At 41.9% G+C, this 22,900-nt stretch overlaps 1 protein-coding gene across 26 annotated transcripts in view; it reads left to right on the top strand.

The window, feature by feature from the left end:
- LOC310684222 (lethal(3)malignant brain tumor-like protein 4) overlaps nt 1-22,388 on the top strand; it is a 60,836-nt gene extending 38,448 nt beyond the window's left edge. For 17 of the 26 annotated variants that reach the window (XM_083454932.1, XM_083454921.1, XM_083454944.1 and 14 more), the window contains 8 exons: nt 1,910-2,024; nt 2,126-2,225; nt 4,768-4,932; nt 5,418-5,555; nt 6,059-6,120; nt 7,548-7,714; nt 12,672-12,734; nt 17,794-22,388. In XM_083454932.1, the coding sequence (XP_083311058.1) occupies nt 1,910-2,024; nt 2,126-2,225; nt 4,768-4,932; nt 5,418-5,555; nt 6,059-6,120; nt 7,548-7,714; nt 12,672-12,734; nt 17,794-17,922 (939 nt within the window). In that variant the 3' untranslated portion in view covers nt 17,923-22,388. The remainder of the gene's footprint in view (nt 1-1,909; nt 2,025-2,125; nt 2,226-4,767; nt 4,933-5,417; nt 5,556-6,058; nt 6,121-7,547; nt 7,715-12,671; nt 12,735-17,793) is intronic. The other 9 variants (XM_083454941.1, XM_083454940.1, XM_083454936.1 and 6 more) reach the window with 2 other exon arrangements.
- Nucleotides 22,389-22,900: the final 512 nt, after the last annotated feature.

Here is a 22,900-nt window from a genome sequence, read left to right as displayed (position 1 = left end):
AACTTTGCATTCAACTCATTGTATAAAATGGAGGTTTGTCAGATACAAAGACTGAAAATCTCCCTCAGTTCACAGAATAGGTGAAGCAGCAGCAGATTTTTCTCAAGTGCTCCTTAGTGGGCTCCTTCAGTTTTTATTTATCAGAATTGGATTTAGGCTATAAGAGCCCTCTTGCAAGGTCAAAGCAATGATGCTTATAGACCAGCATTCTGCCTCTGAAAGTGCCTAATTCAAGATGCTCTAGAGGAAGCATATAAGAGACTAAGAAACTAAGAGTCTCCAGTTGAGCACCTACTGTGGTTTCATTAATAACTATTGATATACCTGTTGACTATACATTTGTCATTTTCCATTGTTGGATATCCACAGTAATTCTATTCTGTGTATCTGTCAATGAGGTTCTTCTAGTTCTAATGCTGTAGATTTTGTGTTATGGGTAAACATTCGTTAGAAGTCAAAAGTGATGCCATAAACTATCGGAACCAACAACTTAGATTTACTGGGTAGTTAGCTTTACCCACAATATTATTTTTAACCCAGGAAACTTAGCTTTACTGGGCAGTTTGTATTATTCCCCCCCTACTTGTCTGACTGGCTCCAGAAGGCAGTTCTTGGGGCGCATTTTTTGACTCTGTGAGTTTTCCAGTATGGAGTCCTGCAGGGGTCAGTCCCATCTGTCATGTTTAACATCTAAGTGGGGTCCTAAATAGTTTTGGAGCGTGTAATCAGTATGCTGATGACACACAGCTCTATTTCTTCTTTTCATCTTCCTCAAGGGAAGCAGTGGACATGCTGAATCAGTGCTTGGTTAAGACTGGATGAGAGCAAATAAACTGAAACTTAATCCAGGGAAGACGGGTGCTGTTAAGTGGGTGCTCCCTCTGTCTGGCTGAGTGGTGTGCAACCTGCTCTAGATGGGATCACACTCCTTCTGAAAGAGCACGTTCCTAGTTTGGAAGTTGTATTGGTTGCATTGCTGTCACTTGAGACACAGGTTGCCTCAGTGGCAGCATGGCGTTCCTTCCTCCAGCTTAGGCAGGTGGCCTAACTATGACCCTATCTGGACAGGGATAACATGGCCACAGTAATCTGCTCTGGTAACCTCAGGATTGGACTACTGCAATGAATTTTAAACGAGTCTGCCTGTGACATTTTATTTACTGGCTTTGTTTGTGTATTTATTAACTATAGGTGTATACTGCCTTTTTACACATATCTTCTCAAAGCAGTTTACATACTGTTTTAAATTAGTACATAAAATGATAAAACAGTTTCACAAATGATTCAAAAGCAATTCAGACTTATTTCCATGGAGCACAGTGGCTACTAGTCCTGATGGTTATAGCAACCTCCAAGTTCAGTGGCAGTATGCTGCTAAATACCAGCTGCTGGGGAGCAAAAACAAAAGAGGGCTTCTGCCTTCATTTTCTGCTTGTAGACTTCCAGAGGCTCCAGTAGGAAACAGAATTGTAGACTAGATGTACCAAAGGTATGATTCAGCAGGGCTCTTATGTTCAAAAAGCACACATCCCCTGGTTGGGGGAAAGTTTCAGTTTTGTCTAAAGCAAAACTTAGGAAGATCAAAAGACTCTCCAGGGAATGTATTCCACAGCTCCAGAGCCACAACCAAAAGGATTCTGCTCCTGTTAGAAGCTCTTAGAGTTGTTACAAGAAACATTATCTTATGATAATGATAATGAAATAAAGAGAGATGATGAAGCTGTTAAGAGGTATGGATATGAACATGCATAGAAGAATAAATAGACTATGTACGTAAACGTAGAAGAAAAGATGATGTCTATCTGTAAATTTTAAAATGCAGTTAAAATTAATTTAAAAAGGGGGAAAAGAAACATTATCTTATGACTTTCATTCTTTCTTCCTCCAATATGGGTTTCCTCCTCTTTAGATACACTTTGATGGCTGGGACCACAGTTTTGATTTCTGGGTTGATGCTGACAGTCCAGACATTCACCCCATGGGCTGGTGTGCAAAAACTGGACATGCCTTGCAACTCCCACCAGGTGAGACAAAGAATAATGTTGTAGTTTCTTTCTCCCCTCCTTACCAAATTATTTAAAACAAGACTTTGAAATCTATTCCTGAACAAGTTTTGTTTTTCTAGGGACTGCGGACCCATCAGGGGCAGTAGGACAGGGATGCCCTACTCCTGGTTGTCAGGGATTGGGTCATGTCAGGGGACCCAGATATGGAACGCATTACACGTACGTGTGCCCAAGAGTTATGGGGTAATTGCCAGCAGATTGTAGGGCAATATGTATCAGTTGCCCAGCACCTGTTTATCAAGTAATGCAGCTTCAGTGAACTACAAATATGAATGCGTGTCTCAGTTATAAAATGCTGTGCTTCTAGCTCCCTCTTGTGCTTTGTATTTGGCTTCACTGACAAGCTTTATACTGACACCACAGAAAGGTAGCATCAGAACCTGGCTACATATTACAGCTACTCACATGTGAAGAGGCAGCTGTTTAGAATCTCATGGTTTCATTCCCGAAACTTTGCCAGCAAGAAGGGAAAGTTGGAGTGGCTTGAAGAGGTGTCCTACAACATTCTCAACCTACCCAGGAGAAAGTTGAGACAAAGGAGCAAAGCTTGGGAAAGGAATTGTGCTTCATAGCTGGCTGTGTGTGTGTGTGTGTGTGTGTGTGTGTCTGTGTTTAGGATTTCCAGTGTTTGTTGGGCAAAAAGCCATTAAATTGCTTCTCCCCAATAAACTCTGTAAGATTTAAAAATTAATAAGGCAGTCAGTAAGGCAAGGCAGGACTTTAAGCAAGGAGCTGTTTCTACTACTTTGACTCATTGACACTCTCATAAGTCTTTCTAAACATGAAACTAAAACCAATCTGTGCAATGGGATTCTTGCCCTTAAAATAGCTGACTGCAGATATAGGCTCTGGTGGGATACATGTTGCACAACCCAGGTGCAGCACTAAAAAAGCACAAGATTACATGGACTCCTCTGCTTTGCATCTTGCTTTCTGCGTAATATTTCCTACATAAAAAAGAGAAGATTCATAGCCTACTTTCTCATGAATTTCGGGATTCTTAAAGACTTCCAGAGTGCTCCTTTCTGTTCTGTGCCACTAAGCTGGTGCGGGATTGCATATTAGAATGTTTCCCCATGTTAAAAACTCCTAGATTGTAAAAAGGTAGCATATTGGGATAAGGAGATTGTTTTTTTCCTTCCTCCAGCCTTCTCCCTTGATGTGCTAACTGGCCGTTTAGAGGAAGCTCTTTATGTAGGGGAACAAACATGATGCATATGTTTTGCGGAGTGACAATATTGTTGTTTTGTTGGTTTTAGTTATTTTGAATTTTTATCCCCCCTCCACAGCAATGCTCTCTGAGTGGAATTACATTAAAAACCATTTGAAATAAAAAAAAGTTTTCACCTGTCACCTGAAATCCAGAATGGAAGGTGTAAGTGAACTTTCTTGGACAGATAGTTTCATGGCTGATACATATATACTGTCCTTTAATTCAAAGACCTCAGAGTGAGGGACAATTAACCTTCAATAAATAATGGTACCAATAAAAATCAGGATACATAAACCAGCAGTAAAACAACCGGATTGGCATAAAATCAATCACACTTCCCAAATGCCTTTGTGAAAAGACACGCTTTAAGCTTGCATCCGAATAACATCAACATAAATGTTTGTCAAATCTTAAGGTGGATGAGATTCCAGATATGGGAAGTGGTGTTTGTTCAGATAGGCAAAAACTTGTGTTTATATTATTTCATTTCATTTTTGAGGGAGGCAAAGCTTGATTTACAGGAAGGAGAAAGAAACTTGTCTTTAAAGGTCAGAACCATTTGGGGTGGGGGTGGGGAAGAGTAACCAACCTAAGTTTTCTCAGACCTGTATAATATGGTCTCAGTGTCCAGAACAAGTGATGCAATTCTATTGGAAGACTAGGTTGGCCTTGAGAATCTTAGCCATTGAAATGGCCGCCGAAATGTAGGCATTTTTTAGCAGTTGCCTTTCTGTGTTTGTGCCAGCTCACATCCCCACCTGCTCCTTTTGCTTCCTTCTTTAATTTGTGTGTTTATTTTTATTTTTATTTCCTTATTTGTAAAATTATTTATATTCCACCTTTTGGGGCACAGCCCATCAAAGGTGGCTCACAATATCATAAACTGATGATTAAATACAGTGGCTGAAAACATGGACAAAGGCAGCAGCATTAACAATCATTACAAAAGTGGTTAAAACAAAGGCTGAAAAACAACTATGCAGAGCTACATTTTGAAACAGCTCCAAAGCAAAAGCCTTTAGGAAAAGGCAGTTATAAAAAGATGGGTGTTGGGGTTTTTTTTAAAAGACTTGTTCTTTACATTAAGTCACTCTTCTCTTGAGCTGACCCACCTTACCCCCTGCCTCTGGCTAGCTTTTTATGTGCCCTGTTTCCTGAATTCTGGGCAAGATTTTACTTTCATTCGTGTTGCCCCAAGCTCATTCAGCTACTCGGTGTTGTTGAAGAGCAGTCATTTTGGCAGCTGATGTCCTTCCCTCCTCCTTTCACTGAAAACTGCATCTCTCTGCAGAATTTCTGTTTTAGCCTGTGGCTGCTAAGCATTTACTTCCCAGGAGCCTTTATCTTACATGCCTGCCATTTGTTGCTCTTGCAGAGTTGCTGTATTATACTGCTTTGCTTGTTAGTATAGGCCTCGGAGGGAGAAGGTGGAACAATTGGGTTGCATAATATTTTTCTTGTGGAAACATTTTTCTGCTTTTGATGTAGATTAGTTGGCTGCCCATATTCTGAAATCAATCGCAGCAGGGAGAGTTCTTTACAAGATCGTCTTGGTGGAGAAAAACCTTCACCCAGTGCTAGTGTTCAGAAGCCCAAGAAACCTGAGACTTCTGCAAGACTTACAGACCTTCAGGAAGACTCTCCACAGTCCAGGTGAAGTTTTAAACTAAACCTTAAGGCCTACTATAATATTGGGCACATTTATTAAGCTACTCTTACACTGGCCTTGCTTTCCACTTGCCCCAGACTCTCCAGAGAAGCTTGCCTGGTGCCAATATTGTGATCTTTTTGGTGCCAGGCAAAGATGTCCCTGTTCTCTCAGGCACTTGAACAATGATACTGTGTTGGTTTTGTGGCCTTTTCCTGACAGCAGTTGTTGTAAACCCTGTTGCTGGCTGGGGAAAGATTCTTGTTTTGTGACTGATTTTGGTGGGGAACCTTTTTGTGTATTTTTAATTGCCCCACAGAACTTAATTAGAGTCACTGACAGCTCAGCCAGTCCTATCTGCATCACCACATCCTATCCTGAGGACTTTATCTGCACAATCACAACCCTTAATTTGTGAGGATTTGCCCTGAGTTCTAATTCATGGCTTGTTGGGAAGTGGTTTTTATAGACATAAATATTGTATTCTTAGTAGAAAATCATCCACACAAGATGGGGAGAGATCGGGACGGAGCAGTGTCCACAGTCTTTCTGAGCAGTCTGAGACCAGCCAAGAGAAGGACTCAGTGGAAGGGGAATCATCTGCTGTTACTAAAATCAAATCAAAAGGGTAAGCGAAGCTGTTCAACTTGTTAAACCTACTCCCAATAAAGTTTCCCACTTGGACCATTTAGTTTTGAAGTGAAGGAAAAATGTTGGGATACTGATTACAGATGCAAGGGTAGCTTTCAAGGAGAATTAAACAAATTCATGGAGTATCAATAAATGTACCTGAACAATTCGAAAATCAGTTAAAAGTGACTGAGTCAATTTCCAAACCATTTTTTTACATTACAGTTGAGTGATCCTCAACTGGCATTGGACCCAACAATTTCTATTCCAAAGGGGTTAGCAGCCTGTGGCAGCATAAACTTAAAAAGGTTTAAAGGGTAAATTGTATTGTGACATAAGCATTTGTGAATCAGAGCTCATTTTATCAAATGCTGGCTAAACATGCTACAAAAAATATTTTGAAGTCTTTTATTCAGATCCGTGATTTAAGTGTTCTTTGGAGAAGCATTTCTGTCTCTTCTGTATAATTGTTTGCCTTACTGCCCAAATCTGTGTTTTCAGGATTGGTTGCTCACGTAGCTATATACAGCTCCAGCTAGTGAAGCAGGAGGCTGATGGAAGAGGTTAGTTAATTTTGTGTTTGTGCTTTTTAAAACCATTGAAACAATTGTGGATTTACTGGAAATTTGGTCATGAAAATTATATATTTTGCTAAATGGGTGGTTTCAATGATAAGGTGAAACTATTTGTTTTGATGCTTGCTGCCGCTTACATTTCTCCCACCTCTTTTCCTCTGGCAAACCTGTTAAAATGAATGTTAATTGTTTCTGCAGAGATCGGATTACTCATTGGAGAGCCATAAGTGTTCCATCTCTTTCCACTGACCACTGGTCAATATAACAGAAAAATCTACAATCCATATAAAAAAGTGAGGGCCCACAACAAAAAGTAGTGTATCCCCAGCCCGTAATTGCTCATCTTCTAGCAAGCTTATAGCACTAGCTCACAGAGGAGAGGTTTCAGGAAGTGGGAAAGGAAGAGGTTGTAGCTCCCCCCCTCCTTTCTCACCCTTCCAAAAACTTCAACCACTTGGGCTGTAACAGCACCAAACAGCTTTATTGTTATGTATTTGGGGGAGGAGTCATGTTGTTTCCCTAACAACCTCCTTGTAAAATGCAGGGAAGGGAGCTGTACAATCTCATCATAAGCAGCCCCTTTGAGCCCTAGTATTCCTCAATCATTTTTAAACTAGGGGAGGAGTAGGAACACATCATTTCGCACTGTTCAGTCCTTGCTCTCTTATAAGCAGTATATCTTAGTTATTTGAAAATGCCACTAGATGTCACTACAGACCTTTACAATAACCATGACTTAAAAGGTCCTAGTGTTTTGAAATACCTTTCTGTTTGTGTATGTGTCCCGGTGGAGGAGGGGGAGCGGCAAACATAATTAGCTAATGTTGTTAACCCAATAAATCATGCTAATGTTGTTAATCAAAGAAATTGTGTCATGCGATGTTAATCAGTGGCTCCAGTATATGCTGCATAGATAGCCACAAATCCTTACTGCACCATGACACAGCAATAATCAGATGATCTTATATATATGAGAGGGATAGAGAGGCAGGCAGGCGGGAGCTGTTTTCTTGTTCTTAATGCCTCTATTGTTTGACAAATGGAGACTGATACTAACGTCTGGAAGGAACTGCCAACCTTCCTGACCTTGGAGTCATCTCTCCAGGGATGTGACCAGTGCTTGTCATTATCTTGTATGCAGAGTGCTCTGAACAGGCTGGATACAAACTGTAAGCTGGAATGGTGCCATTAATTTCCATCTGAAGATGCAGTTACCCAACCTCCTCCTCCCTGGCAATCCCTCCTGTGTTAGCATCGGGGCATCTCTTCCCTGAGAGCATCTGTAACAGCACAGGGCTTTCTTCTTTACCTTTTTCGGGAGGGGTGCTCTGAGCACATCCAGCCCTGCACTTCTAAATTGCACCTGAACAAGGACTGACTCATCTTCTTTCCTTCCCTGCCCTCCCTCTTCCCAGACACAGCATTTGCTCTGCAGCAGGCCCTCCACCAGTCTGTCTTCATGCCTTCCCTTTCTGCAAACCCTACCCACCGCCTCCATCTCTGCTGGGAGCAACACTGCAAGCTGCTGCCGGAGGTCTCTGGCCTCACCGCCAAGAATGTGGCCAAATGGAGTGTTGAAGAGGTGAGTTGTGCTTCCTGACCCCCCCCCCCCCCGGTCTAATTGGAAAGCATTTTTAATATAGTGGTAGTGATTCTTTTCTTCCTCTGCTTTACAGCTGTGGCTAATTCAGAACTTTAGATCAAGGCACATAGATTTGCACGGATCCTTCCTTGTGCAGCCATGCCACTTTTACCAGCTGCCCCCTTTGGGGCCTCTTTCGACAATGGCCTTTTCTGTGCTTGTCTGCTGCTGACTCACTTTACATTGCAATTGTCCTGCGCATGCTTGCATGACTGTGGCACAGAATACCCCCACAGTTTGCATGATTGCTGACAGACAGACCCATTCTGTTGAGACTATGGGTTTACAGTCAAAACTAACGTTGTGCTTTGCTGCAAGCCAATATGTTTCCCCTGCAGTCAGGGATTGAGTGACACAGCATATCTGAGCCGCGCGCTGTACATTTGCACCAGTTGCCTTGGGAGTTAGCAATCGCTATACCACAGGCTGAAAGTGGTAAAGAGTGGTTTTGTTTGAGCTGATGTGAGTGGGTAGATGAAAGTCCATTTGGTTTGACGGTCACTTGGCCCTATTTTGAAAATGTATAAATTATGCTTTTTTCAAGGGTTATGCTTCACAGTAGTTGTAGTAGTTGTTCCTGTAAAATTTATTCATTTATGCTTCAAAATTTGGAGATGCTAGATATCATGAAAGACTGACACCTCAAAAGTTTGAGCCAAATGTTACTACTTTATCATTAACATGTTGTTATGAATATTATTTTGATTAATACAAATATATGAAGCCATCTTATACTGGTCTTGTTTTGATATAATAATATGATTTGCCATTACATGAATGAGACTCGAGCTCACAGATTCACCTTTCTTGCTCCAGCAAGGCCATGAGGAGGAGACATAAAGCTTTCATAGAAACATAAAATTGCAGAGTTTGAAGGGGTCCCAAGGGTCATCCAAACCAACCTCCTGCAATGCAGGAATCCTGCCCACAGTCATCCCTGGGTGGGCTGGAACCACCAAACTTCTGGTTAACAGCCAGAGGCACTGACCCATTGTGCCACATTCAGTATTATGCCATACCCTCCAGATTCTGTTGTGCTGCACCTTTTATTGTCCCTGACTATTGGCCATGCTGTCTGGGGCTGATGGGAATTAGAGTCCAATGCTTGGAGGGCACCATGTTGGTCACCCCTGGGCTTTAACTATGATTTATTAAAACAAACCAAATGAGTATACTCTTGATTGCCATAGTTCTCCTTCCTAGGCCAGAGAGAAATTGTTGTGAATATCCCTCTCAGTCCTTTTTAGCCAAAGAGAGGCAGCTGCAGTAGAACTGTAGCTTTCATTCTGGCCTAAGCCAGAATACATCAGTCGGTCAAGCATTGCAAAAATATAGAACCCCAGATACAGTTTGCTTCATAGTTACATAGTGGTCCTTATTCTGGCCTGGAGAAAGAGAGTGAGGTGACTGGAGCTTGAAATATTTTGATTGGGAGGAGATTACTTCTTTGCATAGGGTACAATCATAGTTAAACTGTGGAACTCACTCCCGCAGGAGGCAGTGATGGTACTTGGATGGCATTAAAAGAGGATTAGGCAGATTCATGGAGGATGAGGCTAGCAATGTTGGCTATGTTCTGCCTCCACAGTTCAAGGCAGTAATGTTTTGGAATAGCAGTTGCTGGAAGCCACAGGAGGCAAGTGTGCTCTTGGGCTCAGACACACTGCAGGTTTCCCCCAAGCATTTGGTTGGCCACTGTGAGAGTAGGATGCTAATTGAGGGCCATTGGCCTGATCCAGCAGTTTCCTGAGTTGTTATGAGGGGGGAACACTTGCTTGTCCAACTTAAAGCCTCCTCGACTAGTTTGACTTCTGAAGGAGAAAAGCTATGTATTCAGAATACAGCTCTTGAGACAACACTATAAAATAGTTGAGCTCTTTTTAAAATTGCTGATCAAACAATTCTTAACGATAATATTCTTTCTGCCCACCATGCTCCTTTAATCCAGTTAAACTCTGTAATTGCAGGGGGAGAATATTAAACCCGCTATCATGCTTCATTTATTTTCTTCACCTTAAATATCCTTGAGTTTATCTGTATTTTGGAGAAGAACATCTCATTCCAATTTCAAAATCCTGGCTGTAGAACTCCTACTTAGTGGGTCTGACTGCACAGACATTCCCTAGCCAATCCTCATCCTAGGATAGGAAGTGAAATTTATTGGTATGTGGCACTTAATTTGCTTATCACAAATGCTGTAAGCTCAGAAGGAACAGCACTGTGAAATCATTGGGGAACTGCCCAACTTGCATTTTGATCTTATGCATGTTTTCTCAGATGAAAGCCTCACTAGGTTCAATGGGGCTTTCTCCCAAGTAAGAGGCAAAGGCTGCAGTTCTGTGCTCATTAGTATTTGAATACCGAATGTGTCATAGTGGTAGTGGAAGCAGCAGCGCTTCTGAATATTAGTTGCTGGAAACCACAGGGGGCAGAGTGCTGTGTGTTCAAATCCTGCTTACAGGTTTCCCACACGCATCTGATGGGAAACCTGTAAGCAGGATGCTAGACTTGATTGGCTGTTGGCCTGATCCAGCAGCCTCTTCTTGTGTTCTGAACTTTGTTTATAAACTTAAAATTGGAACAAGGAACCCACAGCCTCTGTTTAAAAAAAAAAGGGGGGGGGGAGGCCTCCAGCATTAAGTAGTAATACTAAGGAAACCAAAGAGGACATTTTAAATTTAATTTTAGGAAATTGCTGCAGAAGTAGGAGTGTTTCTCCTTCATTGCAAAATCTCAAGGAAAGGCTCGTTCTGAATAATCTTCACCCATTTGAGTGTTGATTATTTCTCAAATGCTTCTTCAAATGTTTTCTAAATGTAACTGGCTGGGAGGGTGATTTTGTATCATGTGTGACAGTTTTATCTCCCTTTTCGTTAATCCCGCAGAAGAAATTAATACATGGATGGGAATCCTGCCCAAAGCTTAACAAGGCTGGTTCCTCTTTGCAGAATTTCAAAACGACAGTGTCAAATCCTACTTTCTTTTGTGCATTTTTTTTTACTGCAAACAAACACAGTTTAAAGCGTTTGCTGGGTGAACTGAGGGTCTTTTACAATAGTGGCACTATCTGCAGTGCAATGGGATGTGTTTAACAATGTCCAAATTCCTAGGTTTCACCTCCCCATATCTTAATGGAGCATATGATGGAAATTACCTTTAGCAGTATCCATTGGAATTTAATCTGATCTTGCCCCCTACCAGCTAGGAGCAACTTTTCATTTCTATCCCTTCTTTTCCCTACATGGGCCTCCTCCTGGGACCATTCTTTATTCTCTTGTGCATGTTCCCATTCATACAAGAAAGGCTGGGGCAACTTTTGATATAGCCCTTGAGAAGGTGCTGTAACTCAATGGCAGAGCACATGCCTTGCATGCAGAACATCCCATATTTAATCCCTGGCATTTCTAGTTTAAAATGTTCAGGTGGTATGAGAGACCCCTGCAGGAGTCTCTCGAAAGTCTTCGTTAGTCACAGTAAGCTGTACTGTTCTTACTGGACAAACAGTCTGACCTGGTGTAAGGCAGCTTCCTGTGCTCAATAATCTCATATTGTTGTCATTACTGTATCAGCCAGAGTTGCAGGTTTTTACTATATCTTAGAGTGAGACCTGCTTTCTGGCATAGTCTAATTCTTGTAATGCCAACATAAGGATATGCATAATAAACTAGGAAGGATCTTATGCAAAGAAACGTAAGAGAGGAATTTATATTCATATCGGCAGTATACTTTTCTTATGCAAGCTGAGAGGCAAGGAGTTAGATAACCTATGGTATATAAAGGAAGAAATTGTTTCTGACAGTGTCCCTTGTAACTATTTGTCCTTTGGTATTGGTGATAGGAATGTCACATCTGTAACAGCTCAAGGTCTGTATAATAGAATAAATCCCTTCAGGGAACATGAGGTTACTGAAAAATTGCCAGATCAGAGCATGTTTTATTTTGGGGAGAGCTATACAGGTTGAGAGTTGTAGTAAAATTTATACACTCCTTCCATTTTCTCCCATCTTCTGTCTCTTAGGCCCCAGACCATTGTGAAGATAGCCTGGCCTACACATGCAACAGAATGAGCCGGTAGAATACATTCTACTGTTACTCACCAAAGGTGCGGGGGGGGGGTGCCACTTTTGTATGCCCCCCCATGAAAAGCTTTCAGAAAGAAAATTAGCAAAGCAGGGAGTGGATTAGGTTAAAAGCTTTGTCCTTGATTATTTTAAATATTGTCTACAGGGAGGTTTTTTTCCAAATGGGGAGCACTCAAAAATGGAATCCCATGTCCCCTCATCTGCAACTTGAAGTGGTTAAGTCCATTCAGCTACCTCAGGACCCTACCTCATTCTGCTGTATGTGTAAGGCGGGCTGATTATTCCTGGATTGATAAGGCTTCGTTGCTTCAAATTCAGTATTTGTTTTTAAACTCATCTTCATGTTGTTTCTCTTTGTGTTGCAGCTAATCTGCATCTATAGGCATCTGTAGTCCAATATATGTTTCCCTGCATCCTCTGCCAGAAAGCAAAGGACCCAGGAGCACATCTCTTTGACCGCATGCTGCTTTTCTGGTGCGCACCCATGCACAATTGAGTTGGCCCTAAGTTTGTCTGCCTTCAAGGCTTCTCTTTCCTTAGTGCTTGCTACGCTTCTTGTCTGTGCTATATTACTGTACATATCTATGTCAAACCTTATATCAACTCCAGTGTTGTTTTTTATATTAAAAATGGAAATAATGTAATAGTTAATTCTTACCATCTCTTGGTTAGAGACAAAGAAAGAAAAATCTTAATGTTTGCAATATTTTGTTTGAATGAATGAAAAGTTATTTTTTCAGACAGGACTTCTTTTATTATTAGGTTGCTGGACAGCCCTTTAATAATTCTGTCTGTTATTTCCCACACTTCATTAGGTGGCTGGATTTGTCCAGCGTCTTCCTGGCTGCAAGGATCAGGCTGCTCTCTTCCGACAAGAGGTAATCCAGTGCTGTCTATGTAATGCTAATGGCAGGCTACATCATCTTGCTATCTGTTCCATTTGGATAATTTGTGGCACTTGGAGGGGGATATTGAGAAGAAGAAAAATCATAGAATCATAGAGTTGGAAGAGACCACAAGGGCCATCGAGTCCAACCCCCTGCCAAGCAGGAAACACCATCAGAGCACTCCTGACATATGATTGTCAAGCCTCTGCTTAAAGACCTCCAAAGAAGGAGACCCCACCACACTCCTTGGCAGCAAATTCCACTGTCAAACAGCTCTTACTGTCAGGAAGTTCTTCCTAATGTTTAGGTGGAATCTTCTTTCTTGTAGTTTGGATCCATTGCTCCATGTCCGCTTCTCTGGAGCAGCAGAAAACAACCTTTCTCCCTCCTCTATGTGACATCCTTTTATATATTTGAACATGGCTATCATATCACCCCTTAACCTCCTCTTCTCCAGGCTAAACATGCCCAGCTCCCTTAGCCGTTCCTCATAAGGCATCGTTTCCAGGCCTTTGACCATTTTGGTTGCCCTCCTCTGGACACGTTCCAGTTGTCAGTGTCCTTCTTGAACTGTGGTGCCCAGAACTGGACACAGTACTCCAGGTGAGGTCTGACCAGAGCAGAATACAGTGGCACTATTACTATAAATCAAAACAATGCACCAAAGTTAGCCACAAGCCACATCAAGTTCTGAGAAAATTCTCATTCCACAAATGCTTTGTATTGTGGAAATCAAGTAGATTTGCATATTCTGGTCTTTCTACGTAATTCTGCATTCTTACTCATTGGGGGAAGGCATGATATAGAGCAGGGCTAGCTAACATTATGCCATTCCAAAGCTGGGGGACTATACCTCCCACCATTCCTGAACTATGCTAGCAGGGACTAATGGGAGTTGGAGTCCAACAGCATGTTAGTGAGTACTGGCACCTTTCTTTCTAGAAGAAAAGCACTGCTCATTTGGCATGTAGTGGATAGGTTTCTGATCAGGCTGAAATGAAACCAAATTGAAGAAATATCCTCTCTGTGAGACTTTGGCTAAGAAAAAGATGTTGGTGACAGAATTGCTGAAATCTGCTTTAATAGTCCATTAGCAGCAGTTGAGCTGCCCAGACACACCATATTTAGGTACATAATTCTAGAGATGGTAGGCTGTTGTGCTTTTATTTTAATTTTTATTTACTAAATGGCCATAGCTGATGTGAGAACAAATTGTGCAAGCTATGTAAAAAGGTAGCCAAGTAGATTGGGTAAAGCTGCTAGCGATCAGCAGCCAGAGAATTATGCCTGTTTGGGGGCCAACAGGCTGAAGAGATCTTTCTGAAACTTGAATAGCTTGGTAGTAGTTAGAACTGAAAGGAATGAAAGAATCCAAAAGCTTTCTGCAGTGTTTTCTCAATATGAGTAGAACTTGATCAAACATTCATTCTTTGTTTCTGAACACACACATTTTCATAGAATCATAGAATTGTGAAGTTGGAAGGGATCCCAGGGGTCATCTAGTCCAACCCCCTGCAATGCAGGAATCTCAGCTAAAGCATCCATGACAGATGGCCACCCAACCTCTGCTTAAAAACCTCCAAGGGAGGAGAGTCCACAACCCCCTGAGGGAGACCATTTCACTGTCGAACCGCTCTTGTGGTCAGAAAGTTTTTCTGTGTGTTTAGTTGGAATCTCCTTTCTTGTAACTTGAAGCCATTGGTTCAAGCCCTACCCTCCAGAGCAGGAGAAAACAATCTAGTTCCCACTTCCATGTGGTAGCCCTTGAGATATTTAAACATGGCTATCATATCTCCTCTCAGTCTCCTCTTTTCCAGGCTAAACATACCCAGCTCCTTCGGCCTTTCCATACGCTTGATCATCTTGGTTGCCCTCCTCTGTACGCGTTCCAGCTTGTCAACATCCTTCATAAATCGTGGTGCCCACAATTCTAGAAACCAAGGAGCTGGACTATTAAGTGACTTGCCAAAGGATAGTGTGGACAGAGAACTTTCTGACTCCTGGGCTGAAGCCTTTGATGCCCAGCTGTACTGTACAATTAAATTAGCATCCTATTTAGCTGATTACTAGTTTCCAACTTTTTTAATGCAAGTCAAAACTTTTTCATCGATCTGTTCAAAGCTTTAATCCTCTTTAAATAAATTAGCATAAGCTATCATTTGGGGGGCATTAAGCTCTTGACCTTCATCATATTGAGCTGCAGTAAAATTTCGCTGTGTGTGTTGGGCAATGATTGTATGGGTACTTATTTTTATATTACTGTTTTATATAAGCTCTTATATAACGAATTTTCATTGCTACTCTTCAAAGTCTTTTACAATGGGTTTTTTTTTTTTCATTTCCTCAGTATCATTTGCATCTTCCCATCTTTCCCACATATAGATGGAAAGTTGAGCTGGCAACTTAAAATATGTATTTGTACTCGATCCTGCTCAACTAAACCCCAATCGCACACTACCAACTTTAAATTTGCAGTCTTTGAATGTAGTCTGTGTATTAAAAGAAAGAATTTCTGAAGATGTTATGTACCTCTCTAATCATTCTCTTTTGGGTATCTAACCTGTCCTCATTCCACCAGGGCAAGCTGCAGCCCAATGGTAGTTAAACTACGCTGGTGCTTTCGTTGGTGGAAGACTAGTCACTGTTCTGTGCTTCCTGAGCAACACTTCAACAGCACATTAGCAACATGCTGGGCTTATATAGCTCAGTTGGTAGAGCATGAGACTCTACCAGGGACCCTCATGGTCACTTTCAACTCTACAATTCTATGATTCTAACATTACAAACCAGTCATTTGCTTTATTGTAAGCAATAGCCTTCAAAAATATAGCATCAAACACACAAAACATGCATTATTTAGTAACAGCAGATAAAAACTAACCACACTGGAGAAGAAAAACGACAGGTCTTGGGTATTCTTCCTATCACCCCCACTGTCTACTACATTCCTGTCTACAAAGCTCCTTCTAAGTTTAGCCACTGAAACCGCAAACAAAGCTGCTTTGAAAATTATGCATTTGTCTACATCATTTAACAAATATGTAAACTTAACACTCCAATGGTCAGCCTACTATTCTGGCCAGAAAATGGATCCAGCAATTCCTTACTAGGAGTGATTTAGGAACAACACAGTCCATACATGAACAGGCTCCTCAATAGCTGCTGGCCTAAAGGGGCAAAGCTTTCCTTCACAAGTAGGGTTGCCATACATCCGGGATTTGGCTATTGGAAACAGTATCTGGCCAGAAATCGCTTAAATGTCCAGGAAAATCCTGATGTATGGCAACCCATGTCAGAAGTGTAGATTTTGGTGAATTTCCTTAAAAATAGCTCAAAAACTTCTTTTTTCTTTTTGAGATCTTGCAAAAGAAAATAAAGCTCAACCGCATGCACAAGACGCATCACATTTCTGCCTTAACAATTGAAGATTCCATAGTTTGCATCTGAAAAGAGAGAGAGAAGACTTTTAAAAATAACACTACAAGAAGGACAAATGTAGCAAAAGCAGCAACCATTTCCCTGGACCCCTAAGCAATTGTACAACCACTGACAATTCATAATACAGTAGTACTTCTGGTTGCGGATGGGATCCGTTCCAGAGGTCCGGTCGAATCCCCGAGGTTTCCGCAACCGGAGGGACCACTTCTGCGCAAGCACACGTGGCAAAACCCCGGAAATATACTTCCGGGTTTGCCGCTTACGTGTCCCGAGGTTTACGTAAGAGGAGGTACTGCTGTATGTCTCATGGATAACGTTCCTATCAACTCTACATAGAAAGCACCAATCAGCATCACAAATGTAGAGCATTAGCAGCACATGTACTAAGGTTGGAACAGGGTTGTTCATCTGTGAAATATTGTTTCCTCATGTGGGTTGTTCCTCCCACTTGCTCTGGGGCATGAAAATTAGAAGATTTTATCCCTTCCACTAGAAAGCAGCCCTCTCCTCTCCATTTCTGCATGCTGGCAGAACTTGAGGTGAACTCTGCTTTTCGTTTCTTTTCACTGCAGATAGAAGCCCCCCCCCCCCCAATTCCCCCTCCTATTTCCCCTGCTAGGTCCAACCATGGTCTGTCAGGAAAGCAAAGGGGTTATTGTTGAGGAGTAGTAACAGACACACCACCCAGTCACCTCAATGCAACACAGCCAAGTGGGGTGTGTAGTGAGGCACCTCTAAAGAGAATTTTGGGTGACCCCATGTACAACCACCTTAAAGTTAGCATAGTAATTTAGGGGTGGGGAACCTTGGGCTTGGGAGCCAAATGCAAGGACTCTTCCCATGCTTCTGGCTTACCTGGATGGAGGAGAGAGGAGTGTGTTTAAAGCTAGCCTACTATACAGAGGTAAATTTCATATTCGTTGCTCTGCCCACTTTAGCCTCTGGCCTGCCCACCACTGGTATATCACCCCTGGAAGGTTGCCCAGAAAGCATTGTGCAGCCCTCAGGCTGAAAATAGTTCACTGCCCCTTGCAGTAAGGGAAGGACCTTGAGACTGTTTCAGCATATACCATATATATAATGAAGCACCATTTCTCTGTTGAATTGTAAAGTACAAAAGCTTCTCAGACATTGGTTCTGTTCTTACCAAGCAATGTATGAAGCTCCCTTAAACAGGGTGGACCTATTGGTGCATCCAGCCCAATCTTGTCTGCTTTGACTAACAACTGCTTTCGGGTCTCCGATATATAGAGTCCTTCCCCAGCTCCTGCTTTAGCTGCTTTTGACTGGGGATGCCAGGAATTGAATGTGAGACCTATGGTGTGAAGGACACTTGGACACTTCCCCACCACAATAACTTTTTAAAGTAGCCATTTCTATTCAGGCGCTTAGAGTCTATAACCCTGTCCTCCCTTACAGAAAGCTGCCACCTGCAAAAGATCTGAAGTACACTAAAGGATACTGCTTGGAAAAAGCTTACCAAGGGTGTAATTGATTATCCTATCAAATGTCATTCTTAGTGCCCTTCCCATGCTGTGTTAATTTTAAGCATATGGAAGCTGGATTGTCCCAGCCGTAATATTGACTTTCTTTTTATTTTTCCATCCACCAGCAGATCGATGGTGAAGCCTTCCTTCTCCTGAACCAGTCAGACATTGTTAAAATTCTGAGTATCAAGCTGGGACCAGCACTTAAAATATACAATGCCATCCTCATGTTCAAGACTGCGGAAGAAGACTGAAGCAGCCCCTCCAGGACCAGTCTGAGCCAGGAGATCAGAGCTGGGAAAGGCCTTCAAAGAACAACTCAGCAGCAGAGATCCATGTTACTGAATATTGAGCAGGTCGGGACCTTGGAAAGGCAGTGGTCTAATTGCATTTCAGACTCTGGAACCTGCTGAAAGGATCCCAAAGAAGTACAATCCCTTCTGCCACTTGGAATGGATTTAGTGGCTTCCCTTCTAGGAAGAGATTATTAATTGTGTGTTTTTTTCTAATTGAATATGGGTATGGTTAAATTGATCTTTTGTGAAGATCTTGATGATGCCTCCAGTTATAAGAGGAATCCCGGGTATTGCTATTGGTGGGGAGCCAAACTGACTAACCTGTTGATAGTGCCTAAAAGAGAATCCAAGATATCACTGATGTCCACGACGACTTCTTTATGTGCAGAACTTGGGGATAGGCTTTAAGGGAACAAGGAAAGAGACAGATTCTTCAAAGCACTGCTGTTGAAATCCTCATCAAACATCTGTGCTTTTTCCAAACTCGTTTTGAATTTTTATTCTCTTTCAGCTATTCAAGCACTGGCAATTACTATTTTGGTCTAGCAGGATTTGGCAGGGAGTAAGGAGTGCCAGGAATGAAGTCTTGACTCCATACCATTGATTATCGAGCTATTATACCTGCACTTCAAGCTGTGCAATTGCAGAGGTTAAGAGATGAAATGAAGATAGGTCTAATAAAGGCTATTGGGAGATTGTTCCAACAAAAGATAAGTCAATCACTTGGGTGGAGGGCTCCCCTAATTGAACTGTAGGAAAACCTCTGGAGAGCCATAACAAAACTACTAGAGTATGTTTTAAATGTTTTCATCTCCTTGTGGTTCAGTGCAAGGAAAGTTTAGGGATGGCACATCCCTCTCTGTAGTGATCTTTCTGAGGCAAGAATTGTTGGAAAGAGTCTGGAATCCCCACTCTGAAGCCTTTTGTTTTGAAAGCACAGTGGGTTAATAAACAGGAGTATCTAGTGTGGACCACTTAAGCACAAAGGAGCCAAACGTACAAGCTACTAAGGACTGCTGCCTCGCATCCTCCATTCAGTTCAGTGGTAGTCTTAGACTTTAGAATGATATCTGCATGCTTTGCTGTGCAGCTGACCAATCTCTGGGAGCTTTTGCTGAAATGCACAGGACCATATGGGTAGATGAAAAAATAGTTGGGGCGGGAGGGGGGGATGCAAGGTGCCAAAAGAATATTAAAAGAGAGCAATTTGACACAGATCTTCACTGGGGAAGGCAGATTCTGAAAATAAGCTCAGTTTGTCTATGGAGACATTGCCTTTACACCTGCAGCAGGTAATGGCCATGTAGTCCATATTTCTGTTGCTGTCCCCTAATTAGCAGCCCACACTGTACAATAATGTAGGCAGTCATTCTCACTTCTTCAACCCCTGCCCCATCAAAATACAGTATAACTTGGGAAGGGCACATGCTCTAATGTTCCTCCCTTCGGATGTGGAAGAGCTTATGAACCCTCTCATATAACTCCTCTCTCTCTCTTGCATGCACATCAAAGTCACCCCTCATTCGCTGCCCTGGTGTTTAGCAGACAATAGAATCCCTTGGACTAGTGTCTCATCTAAAGCAAGCCAAGCCTTCTGTTTATTTAATGTCAAGCCATTTTTAGGGTTGATAACTGTTTAAACTTGAGGGAGTAAAAGGGAACTTCTGTATAGCATAGCAAGGATACTGCTCTGTTGTTAGTGTCTTACATTGTTGACATGAAGAATGTGAGCTGGCAAAGGATGCTCTTCCTGTTGGTCAGTGGTGGTATGTCTTTCTCTCCTTTTAACTTACCTTATAAGCAAATGTGTGACATTTCTGTGAAGAATGGTGTCAAGCTTTCCGTTACATCCACTTCACATACATCTCTCCACTTTTGATCTCCCAACTATTTAAGAGTCTCTGTAACCTTCCTAAAGTCAAGATGACATAAGACTTGTAAATAGTCCACAATCCAGGCTGCTGAGTCTGAACAGTATTTAATAAATCTGCAGAGGCAATATGTCTCATAGCTTTCTATTTTTGTATAAGAAGCTAAGGAGTTTAAGCCTTCTACGTAGAAGAGCTATCATTGAAAGAGTGTGATAGAGAGAATCTCTATTAATACTTGAGAGAGACAACAGAAGACAGGATGCCACATGACTGTTGCTGTAAAAGAGATATTCCATATAACTTTTATGGTGCTGGGTAAGAGAGGCATTTAAAAAAAATACATAATCTTATTTTATAAGAGAGTATATTTTCCAAAGGACATTTTCATCTTAGTTTTCTCTATGTATACTTCTGGCAGATAAGAAGAAACAATGGGCACCTTTAGCAGGGCAAAATTAAGGCCACATATATGCAAATTGTAACTGCAAGTTGCACATTCATGCAGTAAAACAGTTCAGGATATTGGTTAAATGCAAGCAGAACTTTTGAGGGAAACACTCAGTCTAACTGGCGAGCAAGAAACATGGAAACAGGCTTCTTGCTTTTTTCTTCTCTTGTTCTTGAACTGACTCTCAGGGCAACTGTGTACACCTTGTAGTTTCTAAGCGCAGAAACACTCCCACGGATCCCTCATGCAATTGGAAATGTAGCATGGAAGTATCAATTAATGAAAAAATGTGAGGACTGCCTAGCCACTCCCAGTGATCAGATGGAGCACTCCTGTGTTTGTCATGCAAGAGGAAAACAGCCCTTGATATCCATGACTGAGAAGATTCAGCAAGGTTCTGCAAGTTACTTCTCTGCATAGATGTGAGAAGGTTTGTTTATTTTTGTAGGGCTCAGGAGCCAAGTGCTAATTTATCCACCAAAAGGGGGCTTTAGGTTGAGGAATGCTTCCTGTCTCACTTCTGTGGTCACTGCAGCAGTGCAACCACGTGGCACAAAAACCAAATCCAGGTTCTTTGGCAAAAGAGTGTGCTTTCCAGTCAGCACACACCAAAACTAGTATATACTGAGCTTATACAGAAAACAAATGTCAAGGCTTCAACATCTTTAAAGAGGGATGAATGCAGCAGCCAGAATCTAGGTATAAAATTTCACCAAAGAGGAAGGGAGCTGAATTGTTGGGGGGGCTCTTAGACAGGTAGGGTAGGAGAAAACATGAACCCTTTTATGAAGAACAAATCACAAGACAGGATGGTGAGCAGCAGAGGAAAAGAAAAGCCAAGCGAGAATAAACCAGAAGGATTTTGTTCTACTCTGCTTTTGCAAAGTCAGACTTTTTAATCTGTTATTTAGTTGTTGCTCTTCTCATTTCTGTATAGAATTCAGTTTACCCATATCTTGCTTATAATTGCTCTAGGCTGGAGATGTCCTGCCAATTCACTTCTGGCATAGCATAGAAGAAATCTTCTCCCAGGAGACACAACACAGAGAATAAGTTGCCACATTATTCTTAAGCCCAATGGCCACACAAGGAGATAGGAAGTGATGGCACTGTCCTCATATTAGCCAGGGTTCCCTCCCCTTTTTATCTTTTTCTTTTTGTCAACCATCTGAATTAAGGTTTCATTCCCTACATGCTATTAAATGCTAAGGTGGTTTCTTGTCAGCAAGGAAGTACTCGGGAAGTGTATATTTAGATTGCATGTCTCTACTTTTAAAACTCATTTGAAGAAGTGAGGAGACCTGAAAGAGCTTTTTGATAAAAGCTGCTGCTGCTTCTTGTTTCAAAGGTTTTCATTTCATTTCAGTCAGACTGGATCTTTGTCTTAAAGAACAGCGATTTTTATTAATCCCTATGCATTCACTATGATACCTGTCACTCCGTAAGTGACACGGTTTAAGGATTGCTCTTCATGAGCTAGCAAAGCAAGGACAGAAGGTCTCAATTCTAAATATTTATGTAACTGATGTGTCATGTTCTGCCATTCTAGCTTTGTTTTAGAAAACCAAGCTTGGTTTCTTCCTTTATCACCACCACCCTTTCCCCCTCTCAGCAGGAAATTGTAGTTAAAAAATTTCCATGCCATCACAAACTATCATCCTCGTAATCCGACAGTAGTAGATTTCAGCTCAGGGTAATGAATCATACCAGAAGCCGCACAGAAGCGCTCAGTGACAGTGATAGCCGAAACGTTACAAGCGAGGAAGAAAAATATTCAGCCCAGGGGATAAGCGAGTTTGGCTGTGAGACGTCTTGCGTGCCGCTTCCATGCCTTGGTAAGGGATTTATGCCAGAGAAAGCTTTAAAGTTTTTGACATTCTCTCCATCATGTGATGATGAGCAAGTTTATTTTTGAAACACTCTATTACTTGAATTAGACATGCATGCAAAAGCAGGGATGCTCTTGGTGGAATTTTGATTTTCAGTGTTCAGAATTATTTCACTATTTTAAATCTTTCTTTTTTTTTAAGGCCTTGAAATGTTTGCTATTTTCCCCCCATCTGTGCATTGCTCTGAAGATGTGAATAAAACACATTGATTCAAAATGCCTGTTCTGACTTGGACTTGTTCCATGGGCTTCTCTGGTCTCTCTTTCCAGGTCTGGGCCATATTTTGAGTGACCTGACATCACTTTTCAGCATCAGTATTATCTACACTCCTTGTACTTCTTACTAGTAGAAATGCAAGAAGCAGGGCCAGCCCTGGGGGGCCAGTATCCCCAGGTAGCTCCTGAGGCCCCAACATTTAGTTGCAACTCACTAGCATCATGCATCACTGCTCACCTGCTCACAACCTTCTCAAGCCACCAAGCAGTGAGTAGCAGCAGTGATCTGTTGGAAGCAGTGAAGATTTGACAGGCTTGTGGAATGGGGTAGCTCACTAGGGGCATCTTGCTGAGCATCCCACCCCTCTCTGCACTGCTGCCCAAACCCTGGAGCCTGACCCTGAGAAGCAACATCTCTAGAACAAGACTGTCATCAAACAACACTCTTTCAAAAGTTCTAAGTACGCCTCTACAACAGCAGGGTGTGAAATTACAGGCTGTGCACTGCATGGC

The sequence above is a fragment of the Podarcis tiliguerta genome (assembly GCF_965153285.1).
Source record: "Podarcis tiliguerta genome assembly, chromosome: 8".
Classification (NCBI taxonomy): domain Eukaryota; kingdom Metazoa; phylum Chordata; class Lepidosauria; order Squamata; family Lacertidae; genus Podarcis; species Podarcis tiliguerta.
The sequence above is the reverse complement of the archived record's forward strand: the minus strand, read 5'-3'. Positions and strand labels throughout refer to the sequence as shown.